The sequence below is a fragment of the Candoia aspera genome, chromosome 2 (genome assembly GCF_035149785.1).
Source record: "Candoia aspera isolate rCanAsp1 chromosome 2, rCanAsp1.hap2, whole genome shotgun sequence".
In the NCBI taxonomy this organism is placed as follows: Eukaryota; Metazoa; Chordata; class Lepidosauria; order Squamata; family Boidae; genus Candoia; species Candoia aspera.
The window spans coordinates 38,818,161-38,841,037 of record NC_086154.1 but is presented as its reverse complement, the minus strand read 5'-3'; the positions used below and the strand labels follow the sequence as shown (position 1 = coordinate 38,841,037).

Sequence of the window (22,877 nt, the reverse complement as noted above, 5' to 3'; positions counted from 1 at the left end):
AGTCTGTAAGGAAACAGATTGTACCAAGTACTATGAACAGATGCATCCTGAGCATAGCAGGATACTTACCTGGCCGTTAGAACCTTGAACTTGAGACAACTTACTATAGAATAAGCATACATAAATTTAAGCTTATTTTGCTCAGCTTTCTGGAAGCATGAACTCTCTGTGTGGACCTGTGTGTGAACAGTTTGTGTGAGAGAATGGTTTGCGTATGTTCATCAAATGGTGAATAAATTAGTTCTGCAAATGAGGTGCCTGATTTTACAGGCAGTTAAGTTTTAATCAGTAGTTATTAATAGTTATTTGCAAAACAGTTCATGTTGGAGCAATCCCACTCCAAAACTCCCTGCCTACCCCCAGTTAAGCCAATCTCAGGTTTCCAGGTTTGTATTTATCTAGAAGTAGATTGTCTTGAATCAGAAGGATATTCTCATTTCACACATCTTTGATTACTGATTTAACTAATATTAAAGTATCTTGATGTAAACTTTTTTTTTTTTGAATATTTCAAAATATTTAGTGAGTACGTTCTCCCAGACATGGGGTTGAGAGGCTAGGTAAGCCCGTGAGTTATTGTTATTAGTGTTCCTAGTCCTGGCCACCATGTTTTATTTATGTTTATTTTTTGCTCTGTATTGTTATTTATTATTATATTGATGTTTTTATCTCTGTTTGCCACCCAGAGTCACTTGTGCAAGATGGGCAGCCATATAACTTGAATAAATAAATAAGTATATGAGTGTCTCGCTTGCACACATTTGTGGATGGTGTGGGAGATCTCAGATGGAAGTGGCAACTGTGGTTTATAAGATTAGGAAGCTGAATAGGGTGTGTGTGTTTTTTCTATCTAATTTTTTTGTAAGGTTGTGTTCAATTCAGGGTTGTTTTCCTTATGGTTATATATGATATATGTTTATTCTGAATAAAAACAAATGATTAAAGGGTCCTCTACACAGCTATGTCACTGGTAACAACAGTGAAAATTGCTTCATATGGAGGGATGTATATTATATTTATTTAAATGATTTACAGAGCTGCCTATCTCACAACACTGACTCTGGGTGGTGTACGAAGATTAAAACCACCACCACAACATATAACCCATGATGCCCTGGTTAAAACAGCAGCCTCCAAACAAAAAGCCACATCACCAGCAGAGCTCATCTAATCTCATGGCCCAAATGCCTGGGGGAATATAAAGAAAGATAAGTTGCAGATTGATAGTCAGCATTCCAGAAGGATGAAGCCATTGGCAGTGACTCCTTGCCTTTATAATACTAAGTCAGACTTCTCCATCCTGGCCCAGATATATTGGGATGGCAACTTCCAGACTGCCTAGGGGATGTTGGGAGTTGTAGTCCCAACATGATTAGAGGGTGCCAACTTGAGGAATGCTATAGTAAGCCATAGTTTAGTGTTTGAAGAGCCTCTGCTTCATGTACTCTTGTTCTTTCCTCTGGCATGGCCCAACGTAGGAGATGAAAATTCTGTTTTGGTCTCATCACGATTCAGACTTTCACCTGAATTCCGAAGAATCTTAACTTTAGTTGAGTCAGTTTGCGCAGGCTCACAAGCTATACCTCAATAGAAAGAGAAATGTCAGCTTCTGAATTTGTCATGGCCGTGCTTGGAGGAGGGGCAAGACATGAAGTGGGGGTTCACTGCAGTTTGTTCTCATAAAAGAAGCCATGCAACATCACTTTTCTGTCCACCTAATTCTCCCTTTCCCCTTTCTAAAAAAGTTGCCATATGATTAACAAAATGGATACTGTAAGCTGATCAAACTGCATGGAGTTTCCTTTCCATTGTTGCTAAGAGCAGTGTTCCCAGCGGTCTGGATTTCAACTCCCATGCTGGCTGTGGAATTCTGGGAGTTGAAGTCCACACGTCTTAAAGTTGCCAGGGTTGAGAAACACTGGCTAAGAGAGTATTGAAGGGGAAAAGCCAGCCTCATTGCTCCTTTGGCCACAGACCACTGGCAGCTGTTGCTGTATAACCAGCAACCTCTTCTTTTATCCTTACTCCCTTCTTTTACAGCAGGAAAGCGTTTCGCTCCTCCACCTGACTTCCTTCCTTATAGTGGAGGTGAGCCGTTGCCAGCTCAGATGAACTGGAAGTAAGATGAATACTGTTCTTTTAAATCTTCTAATAATCCATTTTTGTTTTTCCTTTGCCACAAACTAAGTGTTATATGCTGCTTATCTGGGAGAAGATAAAGTGAAGGCGTGTTGTGAAATAGATCAGGCAGGAGATAAGAGATGCTTGTATTGAAGGAAGGGTATGTTTATTACAAAGTGTGGTTTGGAAGCCCAGTAAGCTTTCAGCTTACATGGCTTTAATTTGCTTGTTTGCAGCATCATAATTCTTTCCCCAATATAAAAAGGATGGGTGGCTACAATCCAGGCCTTGTTGGGAAACATGCCCATCTGGCCAGAAGAGGAAAAAAATATTAAAACCCACTGGGACAGGTGATGAGAATCCTATCAATAGTGGCCTCACCACTTTGTCGTCTGATAAACGAGGCTTTGCAACTGAGTGTGCCCAACTGGGCTGCCATTTTGTGGGAGAATCCATAGGTGCTCTGAAAATTCTGAATGTGCCCAACAGCCCAAAAGATAGCATGTCCGTGTCATAGAGGAGCATTAGAAGCTTGTGCTGTGATTTGTACTTACGGTCTCCATTGCTTTTGCTGTCCACAGTATTCCTGCTATTTCAGAAGATGAAGCCAGAGAAGCTTTTATCCAATATGCTACAAGCAAGTGCTGCTACAGCAAAGTTCCAGCCAGAGAGATGGTGTTCCAGGATCTCCTAACACTGAACACTTACAGAGTAAGCAGAATACAGTGTTTGCATGTGTGTGTTGTCAGAGTTTGCTGGAAAGCGTTTGGCCCGAGAGATCAGAAAAAACACACACCAGGCATTTCTATAAAAATAAATGTATTTACAGAAAGCACAAAAGCATATTTACAAGCTCATACTGAGCTGGACTGGAAGGGAAGGCAACAAAAAGGAAACTAAAACAAGTCCAGGCAAGCTCCTTTAGGCAAATCAGGAGCTTTACCTTATATGGTCATTCTTTTCACATCCCAACCTGAGGATACTTAAGTTTGACCTGTTCACCCTGCCAGAGTGATTTGTTACCGTAGTAACTTAATGGCTTGCTCCTTGCAAAAAACAAGGAAATACCAACATGCGTATGCAACAAATCCGAGTTATGTATTGCATTTGGACTATAAACCGCATGAAGGCCTTGGTTAGGGTCACAACATGGATCACAAGCTGAAATAATAAACAATTAATTCTCTTCTAGCTCTCAGAAATTCATTATGTAGCATGCATTAAAGTAACTGTGTGTGTGTGTGTGTGCACGCACACATATATATATACACACACACATACATACACACACATACAGTATATACACACCAAAATAATCTTACTGCACTCAGATTTATTTTCAGATGATATAAGATTATCAAATAAAATTATTTGTGTAAATCACATGAACTTTATGGGTGACCAAATTATCTCTTCGCATGAGCTTGTAAACTCAGAGGAGGCATAGTTACTGGGAAATTGAGCTGAGATGGATGATATTTAGTAATAGAAGAGCGCTTTGCACATGTATAAAGTCATAACTTCAGCTCCGACTTTTTTCCAACAAGAGGATTTTAGAAAGTAGATGCTGGGAAAGATCAATTCCTAAGCTTTGAAGAGCCAGTGCCAATCACTTGATCTGCAGTAAGGCAATTTGATCTGTTAATAAACTGTGAACCAAAAAGCCCCCATATTGTTCTTGATTTTGTTACATAGAGTTTTCTTGCAAGTATTTACATTGTCCTCTATTAATCTGAAGATGTTCAGAAAGATTTACAGTTTGCTGGATTTTTTAAGAATATAAGGTAATTCACATTGAAGTGCTACCATCAGCAATTCATACAAAACAATATCCAGTTTCAGGATAAAAGGACTTAAGAAATGACATATAGAAACTATGGCAAGCATTTAAGTTTCTCTATTTCAAGGTGCCACAGGTATAGCATAGTCTACCTGAAGTGAATCCAACAGGAGGAAAGCAATTAAATCAGGAGCTATAATACAGCAGATTCTTTCTCCAGTTACTACCTACCTTACTGAGGAGAGCATGGCAATGAGGACTACAATATTTGAGTATATTCACCTGGGAGATAGCAATTGATGGGAAGGTTCATTTTCCACAAATTCATTCAGGCTTTAGACAAGGACACAATTAAACTTCCATCTTCTGATCTGTAACCAAAGTTGTCCATGAGGGGTGGGGTGGGGTGGGGTGGGGTGGGGGTGGAGGTAGCCAAGTGACAAAACACACATCATAATGCAAACGCTCTGTTGCATTGCACATTTTTGTCATTTTGGCATCATGTAGAGAAATGGACATCTGTCTGTAACGGTGGGACAATAATACTGATTTATTGTACAGATAATCCTAAAGAAAATTGGGGGAATGGGGAGAAAATATTTCAATTATTCAGCATATCAGTGTTAACTATCACTATTTTCAGATATGGATTTATGTTTTTTCTGTGGTTTGCTGCTTTTTTCCCTTTTTTCCCCTTGCTCCTCTCCTTCTTTCTTCTTACCTTTTTTCAATGAAATATCAGTGATGGAGATAGAACCTTTCAACCTGGAAATAAGTGATTAGAAAGGGAATAGAAACTGACAGCTTGATAATTCACTGTAACTCTACCTGTGGGAACACAAGCAGATTCATGAGATGCCCAGTCGGACTGAGAAAGTCATCTGTTGCTCAGTGTCTTATGCACAGAGCATTCCTAAGTTATATATGTTTAAGAGACATGAAGGCAAGAGAAACAAAAACTTCACAAGATCAGTTGACTAGCTGGCTTTTGTAACCCTTCGTATAACTTTGAATAAATTACATTTGTAATTTTGTAATACAGGACATAATTTATATTCTGTTGAATCTGATTGGTGGGTTGAATTGAAATTAGTGGATATGGGCCACATTCACCCTAAATAGTAATAGTGATAAGGACAACAATAAGCCATAATTCTAGACAGTCCTTTCTTATCCTTCAAGAGCAAGTATGGCAGCTTGGGGGACATAATTCTCTCTTTCTTTTGTTAAAATGCTTGGGAATACCTGGAAATTTGGCATTCAGACAAATCAGCTACCAAGAGACGCATTGAGATAACCCCCCCTTTTTTTTTTTTAATCCGTTCAATCGTGTCCAATTCTCAGAGACTGCCTGGACACGTCTCTGCAGTTTTCTTGGCAAGGTTTTTCAGAAGTGGTTTGCCATTGCCTCCTTCCCAGGGCTGAGAGAGAGCGACTGGCCCAAAGTCACCCAGCTCGCTTCATGCCTAAGGCAGGACTAGAACTCAAGATGCAATAAAAAATCCAGGAAGGAAACAACTTGCCTAAAACACATCCCCTCCAGCAGTGGAGCCCAGATAAGCAGGAAACAGCACTGTGTAAACAATCAAGAAGGAATCAGTATTCTACCTGGAAGGGCAAACTGCTATATATAAACAAACAGCAAACCCTGTCCTCCCTCATGCTGATAATATTACCCAGTCTGGTAAAGAAATGCCTGCAAGCACACAGAGCTCCAAAGAGCCAACAGCAGCAGCAGCTTCCAATATGCTGATTTTGTGGACCAAGTGGAATAAAGCTTTGGTTAAAGCAGTCTTAACTCAGAATCTTAAACTGGCAGTTTTGATTGTTATAAGTTGTTGTTTTATTATATATAAAGATATTGGTCTTCTCTGCACTCCATGGCTGCCTTTGATGATACTTCTTAGAGATTTCTGTTAATCTGCTACTTTATGAGACTAGACTATAGTTGTTTTTCTTTACTGAAAACTATTTTTTAGTATTACTTGGAGACTTTCACTGAATCAAGGTCTTCATCTTGGAAAACAAAACCATATAGGGGTAAGTGTTGCTTTGCTATAGTAGAATTTTGAGTTTCTTGTTCCAGTACACTGTAGACTTGTCTTGAAAATTGGTGGTAGTTGGGGAAGTCATGAGGATGGCGTTGAACTGTATTAAGCTTCTTGTGGGATTCAGATTCCATCCTCTTGCTTCCCTCATCATCAATTTTCATTGTGCCATGTCATATTTAATTTTGTTCTAAAATTCAGACCTATTTATACATTATTTTTGAGTAGAAGCAATGTGGAGAGTAGGGACATAGAGCATCCCATAAGTATGTGTTGAGGGTAACTTCTCTGTTCTTGGGTTCTTCTATGTTCCTGGGCTCTATGCTTGATTCAATACACTGAAAAACCATGGCTATAAAGGACTCTGTGCTGCAAGCCTTTATCCTCAATCTGTGGAGGGTGGTGAGGATAGCAAAACCTTGGGGTGAAGCTAATATGCTTGTCCTCCTTCTCAGCCTTTCAATGTTAACTTCTGCTGAGAGGAAGGATGATGGATGTGGCTTTGCAGCACCAGTTCAGGATTAATGTGAGCTCAGAAAATTAATGATCTATTTACATCACTACAAGAATTTATTAATTTGCACATGGTGATGCATTTTGTGATTTTTGCAGCAGTAGCGCTACTTAAGAATTCCATTAGTGTGATGGGCTGTATAATTCGTTGAGTCCCTTGGAAGGGGGATTTTTAAATGGCCAGCCTTAAATATTAACCGGCTTGTATAGGTAGAATGAAATATTTGAACATCATGAGATTCAGGCTTTATCTGCTTTCTGAGAAGAGTAGACCTTTTTTCCCTATTATGTTTTTATCAATTTATATCCTGCATTTAGCCTTAAGGAACTATTTTAAGAAAATAAACACAGTAAAAAAAGGTGAGAACTTCAACTCTCAAAATTCTCTAGCCAACAAGGGGTTTGCTAAGAACGTTGGGAGCTGAAATCCATAAATGGAGAGCATCCAGGATAGAGATGCAGTTACCTGGTCACCTGGTTGGGTAAGGAAATATCTGCAAGCAAACAACCAATCTCACAGAGCACCAAGGACTCCACACTGAACTATATATATTCTCTTCTATTGGAATTAAAAGTATATACAGGTAGGCTGCACTTAACCACAATGGAACCAGAAAATTGGTTGTTAAGCAGTGTGGTCATTAAGTGAGTCACCATGTGGCTGGACCAGATTTTATGACCATTTTTATGATGGCTGTTAAGCAAATCACCACAGCCGTTAAGTGAATCACTGTGGTTATTAAGCAAATCCAGCTTCCCCAATGGATGTTTTTTGCTGGAAACCGGCAAAAAAGGTCACAAATTGTGATCATGTGACCACAGAACACTGTAACTGGTTGTAAATGCAACCTGGCTGCCAAGTGCCCGAATTGCAATCACGTGACCGTGGGGGTGGTATGATGGTTTGCGACTGTCATAAGTGTGAGTACAGGTCATAAAACCTTTCCCAAGGCTGGCATAACTTTGGACCGTCATTAAATGAATGATCGTTAAGCAAGGACTACCTGTATCCTAAGCTATGTTGCTGAAATGTTCATGCACAAGGTAGAATATCATGACATTGTCCAATCATCCTTGCCTTCTATCAGGAGAACCTATAGATTCTGCTGCGTATGGTGCAGCTCCTGCTCCCTGGGACATGAGAGTAGAGGTTCCTGAAATATTCAAAGACAAGATCACAAGAGTTAAAGTGCCTCACACATCATCAGTAAAGGTACAGAAAGCAAAAATAATGACAACATTCTGGTTGCCAGGACCGTGTTCTCTGTCTCTCTCCAGCACAACCCCATTCTTTGCTTTACATTATTTATTCATTTGGACAATTTAGACTGCATTTCATTAGGTGGTGCTCAGTTTAGGAGGTGTATATGTGCGCAGAATTGCAGCCTTAATTCTTAGGCTCCTGCTGTTTCTTGAAAGAAGGTCAACAGCAATCACTGACTTTGCACTTTTGTTCAAACTTCTGCCACTGGCACATTAATGGGGATTTCTTTGGGGCTGATTGAAGAAAGCATTTGGAGTATCTCAAATGCTTATTGTCAAAGGAGTCCTGTCCACCTTTCCTGTGAGGAGCTGGGATTTGTTTGGGGAGAGCTGAATGTGCTTTAGTAGCCATTTTGCCTAAATGGCCAGTCCCAGTTTTCTTTCTAGCTTAGAAAAAAGGCAGGTAGTTAAGAGTCGCACAGATATACTGCATATTAAACAAACCATGACCAGAGAGATGTTCTGTTGTTCATGGGAAATGCCAGAGGTGAGCATGTTTGAGGCTTAAATATAAGCTTAGGCAAACTAGTCCTCCTTAGGCGTGAAAGCCGGCTGGGTGACCTTGGGCCAGTCACTCTCTCTCAGCCCAACTCATCTCACAGGGTGGTTGTTGTGGGGAAAATAGGAGGAGGAAGGAGTATTAGGTATGTTCGCTGCCTTGAGTTATTTATGAAAATAATAAAGGTGGGATGAAAATCAATTAAATAAATAACTAATGTGCAAACTGTGCCTTGTTTTGACCTTACTGTTAGATTGTCATGCAGACTCACTCTAATAGGATGGGGTGTAGAAATGTGGACCCCTGATGATTTAAGCAAATGAAACCAACTGGGATTGGTTTTGCAGGAAAGCAAGTTATTGTTTTCTGGGAAAGCAAGTTTATTCCCTTGCGTACAGTATATAACTGGGTAGTATTTTATTTATGGGACTCTTCTTAATGTTTGGAATCTCTTGCTATTCAAGGAAGAATGAAAAACAGCATAGCAGAAAGATACTAAAGAGCCTTTGGAAATATGTGGACTATACACCATTTCCTTTATTGTTGGTGCAGAACTTTGCCCAAGCACATAGGACTGTTGCTGCTGTTATAGAAATCATAAATTCAGAGTGCTTTCTACAACAGTGAAGCAACCCTTACAACCTCTGATATTTTCTTTTTTTTGCTGTGGAAAGGATTTCCAAGGGGAAACTGTGGAGTATGGCCAGAGGCACTGAAGAGGGTTGGTGCTCTTTAGAGCTAATAAGGTCAGGGTTATAATTGGCTATAAAAACAAAAATATAAGAATGATGCAGCTGAAAATTGTGCAGAAATGTATGATAAGTTAATGTATGAAGACAATGAAGGGAAATGCACCTAGAAGGTTTAGAAAGGCCATTACAGTGTGAGAATAAGGCAACTATGGTAGAGAGGATGGAAACACCCCAGGCAAAATAAGGAAGGTGAAATGGAAAATCACTTTCTGGTTTGGAGGAATCCTTTTGTATTTCTTCCCAAAGTAGAGCCACTCACAGCAAGAGTGAAAGACTTTTAACCCTCTTTTTCTTTGAAGGGATGTCCAATATGTGGCTGTTCTGGCAGACGTCCCTGCAACCAGTGCCACTGCCTTACAAGGGTATGTACTTCTAAGTGCTGCAAAAGAAATGTCTTGCTTGGTGTGGAAGGGTTTTTTCCCCTGAAGAAAAGTTTAAAAAGATGAAAGCGCTGATGTGTTTGGAGCAGTTTGCAAATCGGGCTGATATAAATGATAAAAAGCTAGCAGTAGTACCAAGAAAAGTATTATGGTTGAAAAGCTTGCTAGCAGGAAGAGGTCTTATCTGATGTCTGATGGGTCATTCACTCAGCCTGCTTACTAAGGATGCCCCATTTACCATTTTTTGAGGATATATCCTCACAACAAAGCCTCCATCTTGTTGGTAATCTCCTGCGGAGGCAGACTGAAGCCCTTTCAAGGTGTTCCAGCATGGATGGAGTGGAAAATGGAAGAAGCTGTCCCACCTGGACAATCCATGGTGCATGGAGGAGGCTTGAGGCCACCTGAAGGGGGCAGACATGTGCTTGGTTACAACTGATCCAGGCGTTCTACTTTGGAAATGCCTCCTTCTGTCCAGTCCCTGTTGTGCAGTGCTGTTTTGATTGTGAGGGAGATTGCAAGCCCAGCTTCCACAGCCACTCTCTTTTCTTTCTTAAACAGGTCAACTAGTTGACCTAGAGATTGCAAACATCTGAAATTGACTTGCCTGTACTTGAAAGGGTAATGGAAAGGACTGGGCTTTTGTACTTCTGCAACACATATGGCAGGGAACTCCCAGTAACCTCCTCCCTTGACCTTCACACAAAGGTCTTTTTAAAAGGATCATTCTGTCATAAAGTGACACCTGGTACAGATATGGCTTCAACATGGAGCCACTTTTTTCCTCTCCTTCGCTTTGGGACAATCAGAACTGTGATCTGCTATAATTTGACACAAGAATCAGGAAAGTGTTTCTCAGAGTCCAGCTATTCAACAACACTTACTCAGCATCTGGATCTTAGCTGACAAATCTGGATGACTGCTGGATGGCATCCAAGAGAGGGAAAACCTCTGTCTGACCACCTAGTGGTCAATAATAGGTTGACTGGTCAACCAGTCATTTTGGAGAAATGATATGGATGTACTCAAGAGCATCCCAAGGTTGGACGTGTTCCTCTCACACATCAAACCCCTTTCTTGAACTCTGTCTGCAAGAAGACTTAGCAGCAGCTTCATTTCAGCTGCACAATCCTGGTGACCATTCTTCTGCAGTTAAGACTCTTAACTTTTTTGCCATCTAATGGTCATTAGTTTAATAGATTGACAGTCCTTTGGGAAAAAATGTTTCAGTAGAGTGCCTTGACCTTACAAAGACCACCACAGCATACACTCTATATGGGGATTGGTAGCAGCTTTTTCTGTAGTTGGTGACATTCATATTTTAGCTAGAGGAAGTCACCAATCACTGCCTTTACACTGTCATGCCAAGGAGCTGCCATGCATTATCATGCAGAGCTTCTGGTTTCATTGTAGGTGGTGATGCATGCTACGCACCTCCTGGAGTCATAGAGGATCTATTCAGCAATGGCGCTGTTGCAAATAGCACCTTGCTGCACACTGTGTCTACTGTGTCCACAGAAAGAATGATGACTTTGATGGCTGGGCAACTCTTCTCTCATACCAGCAGCTCAGATTGTCTTGTTTACTCTTCTATTAACCACTGAGAAAGGAACTCTACAAAATGGTGGAAGTTTACATGGAAGGAAGAATTTTCAGGGGAAAGGAATTTCATAGTGAGGCATCTTCCTAGTCACATTCACAATCCTAAATTATCTAAAAGCCACACTGTATAGAGTGCTGTTTTTAAAGAGGAGCACAGAGATCTGCTTTTAACTATTGAAAATTTTGTTGGTTGAAATCCAGTTAATTTAGTGCTCTTCCATTTAATGTTATATATCAACAGAAGCAGTGTTGGGTATGTAATGGAACAGGATCCCAGTTCAGCAGTCAGAGGTGTTCTACTTGTTCTGGAACTGGAACAACCATGTACGTGAGTTGGTGTACTTCCTTTTTATTTGCAGTCTAAGCTTGAATGTGAGAAAATGATCATGCTCATTTCTGCTCTGTAAGTCATGGCTAGGTGATAAACTATAAATAATCTGGGGATGGATTGTTCTACATGAAGTCAGCCCTTTAAGCTAGACTGAGACTAGGAAACCAATGTTATGATGCTGAGTCTACTTTTATTATAAGGTTACAGTAACAGAATCTTGCAAGTCTAAATTCGCCTCCCCCCTCCCTCCCTCCCTTTATCGTTATGAGAACTAGGGAGGGTTCTGTCTGAGATGCTTCCTCAAATAACATTTCTGCCCTGGACTCAGATTTCTTATATCTGGCCTTTGTCTTGGTTGTGACTTTTCCTCTTGTTCCTGAAGTGTATTCCTTCAGCCCATTACACATACATGTATACAAATATTGGCATAACATTTACATACTGACTAGTAGAGCTCTGCGAGGCAACATACTACCTCACTTTGCCTCATCCCTGATCACTGAAGCAGTCTGCTTTGGAGTGATGCCTCAGTGAGCAGTAAGACACTCTACCTTGGTGGCTCCAGTTGAAAGCACGTTGAAATGGCCACTTCGCCTGGTGGTTCCAGTTGAAAGGGCCACTTCATCTGGCTGCTTTGCTTCAGCATAGTTGTCTTCTGTGCATGTGCATACCACCCTGGGAAGGTACAGCCTAGAAGGCAGGGGCTGCTTTGCTTTGTGGAGCTGCATTGAAGGGGCCTCAATCAAAGCAAAGAGTCCCTATGAGTCTTTGCATGGGCTTCCTGAGTAAGTGTGTGTGCAAAAGTGGTTATTTGTCTGTCACATCATTACTTGGGCTTGAAGCCACAGATAAGGAGCTCCCTGGTTCAGATCTCACTTTTAATATGAACTTACTAAGACTGCCTAAGAATCTTTAGGTGCAAAATAAAAGGAAGCATAATTCTGAATGTCCTTAGAAAAATTAGAACATGTTTTAGGGAAACAGCATATGAAGGTGCAATAGAAATGCTAATATTATTTTTATTGAAAGAACTGGAATCCTCTGCTAAGTGAAATGTAGCTTGAAAATCTGACATGCAGCTGTCTGAGAAACCAGGAACAGAAGAATAAGTCTGTTTGGTTCTATCCTGCATTTCAAAGAAACATTTAGTTACTTTTCAGAAGTTGCATCAGCATGGAATATTGAATGTGTTTCAAATGAATCAAGAAGAGATCCTTGCTTGGATTGTGTATCTTCTCCAGTTCTGTTTGGACATTATAAACAAATATGGAAGTCACCATGTGAGCTATGATGAGCAGCCCCTCTTGTTCTATAAAGTTGCCCTGGGGGTGTCAACAGAGAGCTGGTCTCCATGGATTTTCTACAGCCAGGAGCCTTTGCATGTAGATTTGTGCAGTATGAAGGCTTCTGGGTGAGTTGGGATCCTCAATGCAGGACTGTTTTTGCTCCCCCCCATTCCATCTCCATGGTATAGGGAGAGAGAAAGATGGCATCTGGACCATGCTTTGAAGGCAAATGATCCAGGAAACTCCCTGAAACATTCCAGCCACCTGGAGTCTTACTGAACAGGGCAATATATAAAGACAACAAATAAATAACAAAATATTCTGGAATTCGTGTATATCAGCGTAATTGTGTATTTACTGTATACTTTTCCAGTGTGGAACTCAACTGGTAGAAAAATATATTTGTGCAATGTATAGGAAGGTAGGTTGGTGGGTGGGTGGGTGGAAGGAAGGAAGGAAGGAAAAAAAAACAGCTCTTAGAGACCTCTCAAATTCTGGAGTATGCCACAGTATGTGTGTGTTTGAGAGAAAAAGGCTTTTTATGTAGTATATTGGATCATAACCAATGTTATGTGTGCTGTGGTGTCTATGATACACTTAGTGTCAGAACCCACAATCAGAGAGTTGTTAGATCTGTTGATTGTGTTCTCTGCCATTGAAGCAACGAGTCTCAGGCTCCGGATGGGAGGGGAAAAGTTGCTGAGGGTGGGAACAAATCCAAGGTCGTATCAGCCAGGAGTGGAATGCTGGACTGTTAAGGGAAAAGTGGGTGGGTGGGTGGGAGTGTGTGGAGGAGGTTTTGACGTGCCTATGTGTCTTTTATCAGGTAGCTGTGTGAGAACTTCTCTAGTCATGGCTTTTTGCTTAAATCTGTACACTTAGTGTCCACTGATCTCCAGTTTTTTTGTTTAAGTCAGTAAAATTATATGAAATAGCCTAATGTTGCACAATTTCTTAGTTCTCTTATGAAACCCATTAGATTTTGGCCAAGTTTAATTGTTCAATTTGTTTTAATTTCTTACTGTTTGATGCCTGTGATGGTATACAACAGTATTTCTCAACATTGGCCACTTTAAGATGTGTGGACTTCAACTCCCAGAATTCCCTGGCCACACATCTTAAAGTGGCCAAGGTTGAGAAATACTGGTATACAGTGTCACCTGCCCCCAAAAGGCTGCTGATCCCTGAACTTACCACTTGGTAACAGTAACAGCAGTCAGATTACTTCCTGTCTGAAATAGAGTCAATATTTAGTTAGTGGCTAACTAAAAGAAAAAGTCTTATTCTACTATGCCACCAGATCCAGCAGATGGTGCCATTACCCAACAGAAAAGCTGAACAAAAAGGCAGCTGTAGTCTTGAATTCGGATAGTTCTACCCATAAAAAAAGAGACTGCTATTATTTTTAATAGCTAAGCCATTGGAAAAAAGACTAAGTAAAGAAGGACCTAGATACTTGTAAAAATTATACCTTAGATATTTAAGGGTCTTTTGCCAATTCTGTTTATTTTTCTTGTATTTTGGAGACAGCATGTAGACTGTCTTATTTTTTATTATTAGCTTATTACATGCATCTTTTCTCTTGTCTGTCATTCATTTGGGGAACTGATTAACCAAGGGGTTCTAGGTTCCTTGATTCATAAATAAAATTGTCTGTCAACTGATTTTATTCCATGGAGCTGCTGGGATTAATTGTAACAAGTTTGTTGTTAGGATAGGAGACAAAGACATTTACTACTTTTATTATTACTGTATTGTATTTCTGATCCATACAGATCATCAGAGTTCTTGGGGTAGATCACAAAGTTATATAAAATATTAAAAACAATAGGAAACATTAAATAGTGCTGGAAATGTATAATACAAACCACTACCCTATATTAATGTTAGTAGGTGCTTAACATCAAACACTGGTTCAATGCTGAAAATGCACTTTGAAGGGAGGAAAATAATCAGGAAATTTCAAGAACAAAGATTGGCTTCTCTTCCCAGGATTCAGGGCATTGACCAAGAAATTGATATAGGGTCACTAATGTGGTATGATGGCTTAGTTGCCAGACTGCAACTAAGAGACCCAGGCTGAAGTCTGCACTTACAGCTCTCTGGATAACTATGGGCTACTCACCCTTAGTTTGTTGTGAGGATAAAATGAGGTGACACACATATGATCTATCCTTGAGTTCCCAGAGGAAAACAGTAAAAATAAATAGTATTTTGGCACACTTGACTCTGGTGACTTCGTGGACACATCCGTATAGTTTTCTTGGCAAAACTACAGAAGGCCCCAGAGGAAAGATGGGAAATAAACATAATGATAGATAAAAGAAATAAATGTCCCTTTGTCCCATTCACACATGCCTGTACTTTCCACATATGCATGTCAGCAACCTAATCTGCCCAGGGATCATCTTCCTTATTAGAAAAATGGCTTCAGAAATGTGATGAAAGTCTTGACATAGAGAAGATTCACATGGCACTGTTAACCAGCCATCCTGCAGCATTAGGCCTTTGGCAGGCTGCAGAATCCTGAACTCAAAGCATATTTGAAACTGCTTTTGCAAATGCTACTAAAAAAGTTTACTCAGCTTTTAGGATGATGCCAGTTACTGAGTCGTTTTGACCTATTTCCATGTAGAATTTTAATTGTATGCCATCTGAGAGAACAATATCCTGAGGAAAACATCCTGAAATTGAACATGCATATCCTTTTCCTGCTATTTGTGGTATAGATTTTGGAAACTTAAATGCAAAACAACTTGTGTTCCTCACAAGAATTCGGTCATCTGAAAGCAGCCTTTTTGGTTCAGTGGCTCCTCATAGAATCTAGAAATTTTAAAAAAAAACTATCTGAAATTGGCAGGGAAAGATGGAAAGAGGAATTAATTTCCTCTGTCCGCCTAGGTAAATAAATTACTGTAGAAGAGGCTGGGATGAACTACATCAAAATAAATAGCTGAAGTTTCTTCAAGGAGATGTTGCAAAATGGTGAGCTTTAAGCCAAGGTGTTAAGAACTTCACAGATTTATTCTTGTGAGATTTCTGTATCCTGACCATTGCTTGTATCACATTATTTCCACTCTGTGAAAATGTCTTCTTGTCTCACATTTCCTTTACAGGTGCAATGCCTGTTCTGGCCTGGGGACAATTGCATGTTCAGACTGTGGAGGAACAGGACAGTTGCTGACATACATTGAGCTGCTAGTTGAATGGCAAGTTCTGTCAGCCTATGTAAAGAATAGCCTTTCTCATTCCTGCCTTTGTTTTTCACAGTGGCCCACAGATGCCCCTGGGTGCTTCCAAGCAGGAGACAGAGGCATCACAGTCTCCTGCTATTCCCCCCCATCCCCGTAACTGGCGTTTGGAGGCGCACTGATCCCAACCCTGAAGTACCATAGAGACATCAAGTCTGATAGTCCTTGATAGACCTGTCCTGAGAGGACTTTTTTGATCGACTTCCAGAGACATCCAATTTACGAGCCACACTTATGCAAAGTCCCATTGGGTTGGTTGGTGGGTTATTTATTTATTTATATTTTATAAAGCAAAGAAAAAAGACAAATACATAGGAATTACAAATTACAGGTATGATTTAGAAACGTTTGAAGAGCAATATGAAGTAAAATTAGAAGAAAGGAGAAACCATCCCATGGGAAGAAACATTTCACTTTCATTCTTGTTTATCAGCTAGTATAAAAACAAATACAAAGATTGTTTCACAACAGTTCAAGGTTTTATCACTTTCAAAGGTTAATACTGTATTGAACTATTACTAAAATCAACATTTAGATTAACTGAGATACATACATACATACATACATAGGTAAAAGGTAAAGGTTTCCCTTGACGTAAAGTCCAGTCGAGTCCGACTCTAGGGGGCGGTGCTCATCTCCGTTTCTAAGCCTTGGAGCCGGCGTTGTCCATAGGACACTTCCGGGTCATGTGGCCAGCATGACTCACGGAACGCCGTTACCTTCCCGCCGAAGCGGTACCAATTAATCTACTCACATTTGCATGTTTTCGAACTGCTTGGTGTGCAGGAGCTGGGATTAACAACGGGAGCTCACCCCGCCGCGCGGTTTCGAACCGCCGACCTTCCGATCGACAGCTCAGCGGTTTAACCCGCAGCGCCACCGCGTCCCTTATACATACATACATACATATATGATAATCATAGTTAGAGATTAGAACCCTTTCTTTAAGAGAACCCAAGCCTTGGATGTGGCAGTAAGCTGTGTACAGAATTATACTCCATAAACAGTTTCTAGGTTAGATTAAAACATCAGGCTTGTTTTTTATGTATGAAGTTATTTTGCCTATTGATGCATACTCTCATAGTTTATGCTGCCATTCCTCTAAGGAAGAAATTCAGTGTGACCATATGGAACTTTCTGGAGCTTGTAGAAATGTTTGGCGGAAGAGCCCCAACTCATGTCAAAAAGAATTATAATGGCTTAATCTTGCAGTCTCCTGTGGCTTAACTTTGCAGTACAAGACTAGATGATTGCATTGGCCTGTATTTCAGGGCCACCATTAACCATTGTTTTAGAAACAATGCTGGGATTTTGACTTCACTTTATCTCTTTTTGACATAATGCAGCATAATCATGTGCCTGCCTCATTGCTTAACTATATTAGAGGCTTCAGCAAGCAATTTGACCTTGTACTGCCCAACATAGAGCTTTTCTGAATCTGACTTACTGTGAAAATCGGACATGCACCAGAGGTGTTCTTCGTAATCTGTGGTGTTTGCCTTCACAGGAAGAATAACATTTTTGAATATGTGGTGGATGAAAGAACTGGGTTTCCTACTGAACTCTTCAAAGCAGTTAAAGGGAAGAAGCTGTTTGTTGATGAGCAATATATGGTAATAAAATCCTTTTTGGCAGAAGCCCAGTGCTTAGTAGGGCAGGACTGAAAAGCAGCAATTAGAAGGCATTTATTTCTGCATTTCTGCATGCAAGAATGTATGTAGGTCCATGTTACACAAACATTCAGGGCAACTTATAAGAAGTAAAAACTGGACAATATAAAATATTGTGACTTCTCTGCCGTAGCACCCACCTTATGGAACATCTCTCCAGAGATCAGGATGGCTCCAACCCTGCTGGACTTTTGTAAGGCCCTAAAGACTTAGCTCTGTGGCCAGGCCTGGGGCCCTGAGTGTGTGCAGGGGCCTGTTTCTTGGTTTTATTAGTGATTTGCATTATGATGTTTCTCAGCTGCTATGTATTTTAATTCTTGTACAAATAGTCCTCGACTTATGACCACAGTAGGGACCGGAAAATTAGTTGTTCAGCAGTGCAGTTGTTAAGCAAGCCATCACGTGACTGCACCTGATTTTACAACATTTTTTTTGTGGCAGTCATTAAGTGAATCATGTGGTTCTCCATTGATTTCGTTTGTCAGAAGCTGGCTGGGAATGTCGCAAATGGTGATCACGTGACCCCGGGATGCTGCAACCATCATAAATACATGCTGGTTGCCAAGCACCCGAATTTTGATCATGTGACTGTGGGAGCACTACGACAGTCCTAAGTGCAAGGACTGGTAGTAAATCACTTTTTTCAGTGCCATTGTAACTTCAAATGGTCACTAAACAAATGGTTGTAGGTCGAATATGTAATGTTTGTAATTTTTTTACTTTATTTTAATTTTGTTTGCTGCTCAGAGTCACTTGTTGAGATGAGTGGTCATATAAATTGAATGAAGGAATGAATGAATCCTGGCAAATATACCCTCTTTCATTTACCAGTGAACCTCCATATCTTCATGAATGTTGTTTATCTGGATCCAGCCCACTGTTTATTTAGAACATCCTTCTCTAGTGGTACTGAGGCTGCGCCTCTCAGGAGCCCCTTTGCGCATTGTAAATTCTGCCAGTGCTATCCAGTGCATCTGAAAAGTACCAAGCCAGAGGCAGCTGCATCCCACTTTTCATCTTTTTTGTTTTATTTATTGCTTTATTTAATTAAGTGTTCAGCCACATACTCACATGGATGTGTTTTCTTCCTGTCTCTGCTTACTTTCTTACTTACTTAATTTGCTTATTTAATTTATATGTTGGCCTAGCAACTCTGAGGAGCTAACAGCATTAAAAACATCACAGCACACAAGCAACAGCAGAAAAATAAAATACACGCCATGTCTGGGACAAAACATGATTCTCAAATATTTACATTTACAGTGGGCTCATATGATCACCTGGCCCAGTGCCTGAGGCAAGAACCAGGTCGTTGAGGCTTTCTTAAAGACTGGCAGGATCAAGGCCAGGCAATTCTCAGGGAGTCTCCCTTAGGGCAGGCACTGTAACAGAGAAGACATGCCTTCTGGGGCCAATCAGATGATACTGTTTAATTGGTAGGGCCTGGAGCAAGTAAGCCCTGTTGGATCTTGTATGATAGGCAGAAATAATTGCAGTACCTCAAATATCCAGGCTCTGGGCTATGTAGGACATTATGGATGACCACCAGCACCTTGAATTGCACCTGAAAACATACTGGCAATGAATGCAGCTCACACAGTTGTGTTACATGGGTGTACTGGGGTGCAACTATAACTACTTGTGCTGCTGTGCTCTGGACTAGCAGTAGCTTCCAAGTTGTCTTCAAGGGCAGCCCTGTATACAGAGTCCCCTGAAGGGAGGAGACGGGCGGGGACAAACTGTATAAATAAATTGGATACAGCACATTGCAATAGTCCAAAGTTTTGGAATGAAAGACCGTGTGGACTACAAATGTTTGTTGTACTTGCCTGGCTGTAGTGCATACAGAAACTCAAAGCTGTATCTAACTCCATTTTCAGCAATCAGTTATGGTTTGTGCTAGTGTAGGGTGATGAGATCATCATCCATCCATTCTTTTTATTGTTCTAGGGTTTTGTATTGCCTAAAATTGTTGTTTTCCTAGGTTTATCCGGTGATAAGCTTCCCTAACAGTGCCATCAATCAAGCTTCCCGAAATGCTATTGAACAACATCAAGCTCAGTTTGGATCAAGTACACGGATACTGAGACAGGTGAGAGCAATTGAGATTGGCAGAGTGCTCTTTGTAAAGGTGGTGGTGTTATGGATCAACTGATTTATAGTCCTTTCTAATAGCCCAAGGAAATGTCTCTATGCATGGAGCAGATCCTTCTCACAGAAGGCCATAATAAAATTATTCCATGTGTGTTATTCATTTGTTCCTTCGAGTCTCTGGGCTAGTCATGTGCATAATGTAAGGGTACACCTCTCCATGAAATGTGTGGTTCTCAGGTCTCCTCTAAAAGCTGCATGCAAATTATAACTTAAGGAAATGGAACTAAAATTTTACTAACCGTATTGAATTGAATTGAATTATTTAAATTAAATAATTTAAATTTATCTGCCTGTCTTTGGAAATGCAGCTTCTGGCCCATTACCCAAAGGGCTGATACAGCCTCAGCTCCCCAAAAGTTAAGACTTGTACTCTTAGGGAATCTTCTGGTTCCTGCAACTGAAAAATGGATTTGTTGTATACTGCTTGTGAATGTTGCTGCAATGTTTAAGACTTACACAGAGCCTATTTAAGGTTGAGCATCCAAGCGCGGTGGGGAGGGAAGCTGACATCAGAAAAAGTCAAAGCTTGATAGTTGGGACAGAAATACTTGTATAAATCAGAGTCACCAAGATTGAAACACTTCTGAATGTGTTTAAGCAGGAAAGCTTCCTGCCCAAACATCAGGAGTTTGTAGGAGATTCACAGTTCTGAAGTAGCATACAAACAGCTAAAAATAAAATTTAAATAAATGTTAATATTTGTATTAATATTCTTGTGTTCCAATTTCCTTTTCTGTTTCATGTGAGAGTCATATCAATTAGGGATAGAGATGGCTGTAAGATTGTGAAGCTTCTGCATGTTGTTTTTAAAGATAAAACATCCATGAGCATGGACAGAGGAGCTGGATTGGGAGAGGGGCTTAAGTGTTTGCCCCCTTGCCATTTCCACCATTTTAAAACAAAGTTGACAGGAGTCAAGGGGTACAACAGGTAGAGGTTTTGACCCAATCACATTGCAACTTTAATATATTATCCAAGATGCATATTTACTGGAGTTATAAGTCTGGGATCACTATATCTACTGCAAATGAGCCATGTATTACGATGCTACTCTTACTGTGAAGGCAAAAGATCCAGACTGCAGTGAACACATCTACCAGTTTCTTATTCTTTGCTTTTATGAATGTATCTGTCAAAAGGAAGATTCAGTGCCAAGCCAGTCTTCCTTCCTTTTTAATATACTTTTGTATTGCTTCCCATGTAGTCACATCTCAAAGCAATTTACAGTTTAATAAAACGATTAAAAACTAATCCATACATCTTAAAAATATAAAACATTTCTGTTACAAAGTTTGAGGGGGAAAGAAAACAAAACCAAACTTAGTGTAGTCATAACATTCACACAGAAAAGGCTTAGATTACAAGGAAAGTTCTTCATGGGCACCTAAAGGATGTAATAGGAAGTCCCTCACACATTTCAGAGGGAGGAGCAGTCCAGAGAGCTAGTACCACTACGTAAAAGAATGAGACATTTTATAGGCCCTGATGGCAAGTATATACTGGCAACTTCCTAAGTGACAGGGCAAATATGGGCAGGGAGGCACTAAGTAGACTGCCTTGAGTTGAATGCCCCCCCCCAAAAGGTGGGATATACATCAAACAAATCAAGTGATGGATGGATGCAGGGGAATATGTACTCCAGTTATACCCAGCTTGGTCTAGTGGTGAAGGTGCTGGACTAGAAACCAGGAGACTAAGAGTTCTAGTCCTTCCTTAGGCATAAAAGCCGGTTGGGTGACCTTGGGCCAGTTTCTCTCAGCCCAACCCACCTCACAGGGTGGTGATTGTGAGGAAAATAGGAGGAAGGAGCATTAGGTATGTTCGCCGCCTTGAGTTATTTATAAAAATAATGAAGGCAGGATAAAAATTAAATAAATAATAATAAATAAGGGGATGGCCTTAGCCATTGAAATTATAAATGAACGAACAAATGTTCAAAGAATCCAGAAACATTATGAAAACAAGTAAATTATAGGAGCAGTCCATTGTGGGTTTGACTGCTTTATACCAGGGTATCATTATGAATGTATTTTTATTCTACCTTTTCTCTAAGGCGGTGTGCTCATGGTAGTGGGGGAACCTCCTCTCATTTTAGGCCCACAACCCACCTAACAGTAGGTTGGGTTGAGGATGACTGAAATAATCGAGGAAGCTCAACAGTTATATGGGGACTTGAACCTGGACCTCCTTCCTTAAGCCTTCTCTTACCATTGAACACTCCTCAGCTTGGTTTCAGAAATCCTCTGTGAGCTGGCTGAGGATCACTGTAGCATAAGGAGTAGGTTCTCTCCCAGGTAGTCTCCTGATAAAAAAGATAAAAGGAGGTGCTCAGAGTGAGAACAAAGGATGGGAAGGGGAAGAGACACCCCCCCCCCCGAGATTATCATCAGTTGTGTTTGTGGAAGTTGATCATCCCTAAATAATGGTTGTGAAATATAATCAATCTGTTTCTCAAAGAGTTTGCTGTTTTACGTTTTAAAATTGTGTCTTTTGTCTTTTTGCAGAAGCAAACAATTGAGCTGGTATTTCTTACCAAAGTGGAATATGAATGGCATGGAAAATCCTATTCCTATTATGTTTATGGGAATGAACACAAGGTGTATGCAGAGAATTACCCTAAAAAGTGTTTTTGTACTATTGTATGATATATGGGCCTTCCTACCATAGACAGAGAAACCCTGATCATTCCAGCATTATGTCTACTCTTCTGCTTTTTCCTCACTTCTTTCTTTTTTAATTCACATATCTCAGATTAATTATAAACAGCTGTTAGCTTTAAAAGAAGACATAGAGGATTATCTCTAGGACTGAAACACTTTGCATACTTTTTGTACAACTGATAGTTCATTGTTCCTCTTGAACGTTAAAAATGCTTGTGCTGGTATATTATTTATAACAAGTGTTAAAAGTTTCGGTCAAGGATGCCAGAGACTCCATTCCATACCCACCTCTGGTTTTCATTTGTTTCTTCTCTCATACTGAATTAACTCATTATGTTCTGACCCTTTAATGGGCTGTTTTATTTCATTTGCTTTTGGGTGGGGTGGGTGGCTGGGACATATATTCCAGACATATTATATATTCCAGACATATTATACATTCCAGACATATTATAACTGGATTTTTCTATCAAGAACTTTCGGTAGCACTCTTTTTTAACATACTTTTTCAATATAAATCAGGAAATGGACTATCCGAAGTAACATAAACTTTGCCTATTGCATCCA

The 22,877-nt window shown here is 40.2% G+C and overlaps 1 protein-coding gene across 1 annotated transcript; it reads left to right on the top strand.

Moving 5' to 3' along the window:
* Window positions 1–1,648: 1,648 nt before the first annotated feature.
* LOC134489965 (protein SSUH2 homolog) lies at window positions 1,649–22,597 on the top strand. The gene is made up of 11 exons (XM_063292839.1): window positions 1,649–1,653; window positions 1,940–2,119; window positions 2,703–2,832; window positions 5,881–5,941; window positions 7,551–7,675; window positions 9,276–9,338; window positions 11,200–11,282; window positions 15,692–15,788; window positions 17,338–17,439; window positions 19,481–19,588; window positions 22,155–22,597. Exons 1-11 carry the CDS (start codon window positions 1,649–1,651, stop codon window positions 22,293–22,295), a joined length of 1,095 nt encoding a protein of 364 aa, XP_063148909.1. The 3' UTR covers window positions 22,296–22,597.
* Window positions 22,598–22,877: the final 280 nt, after the last annotated feature.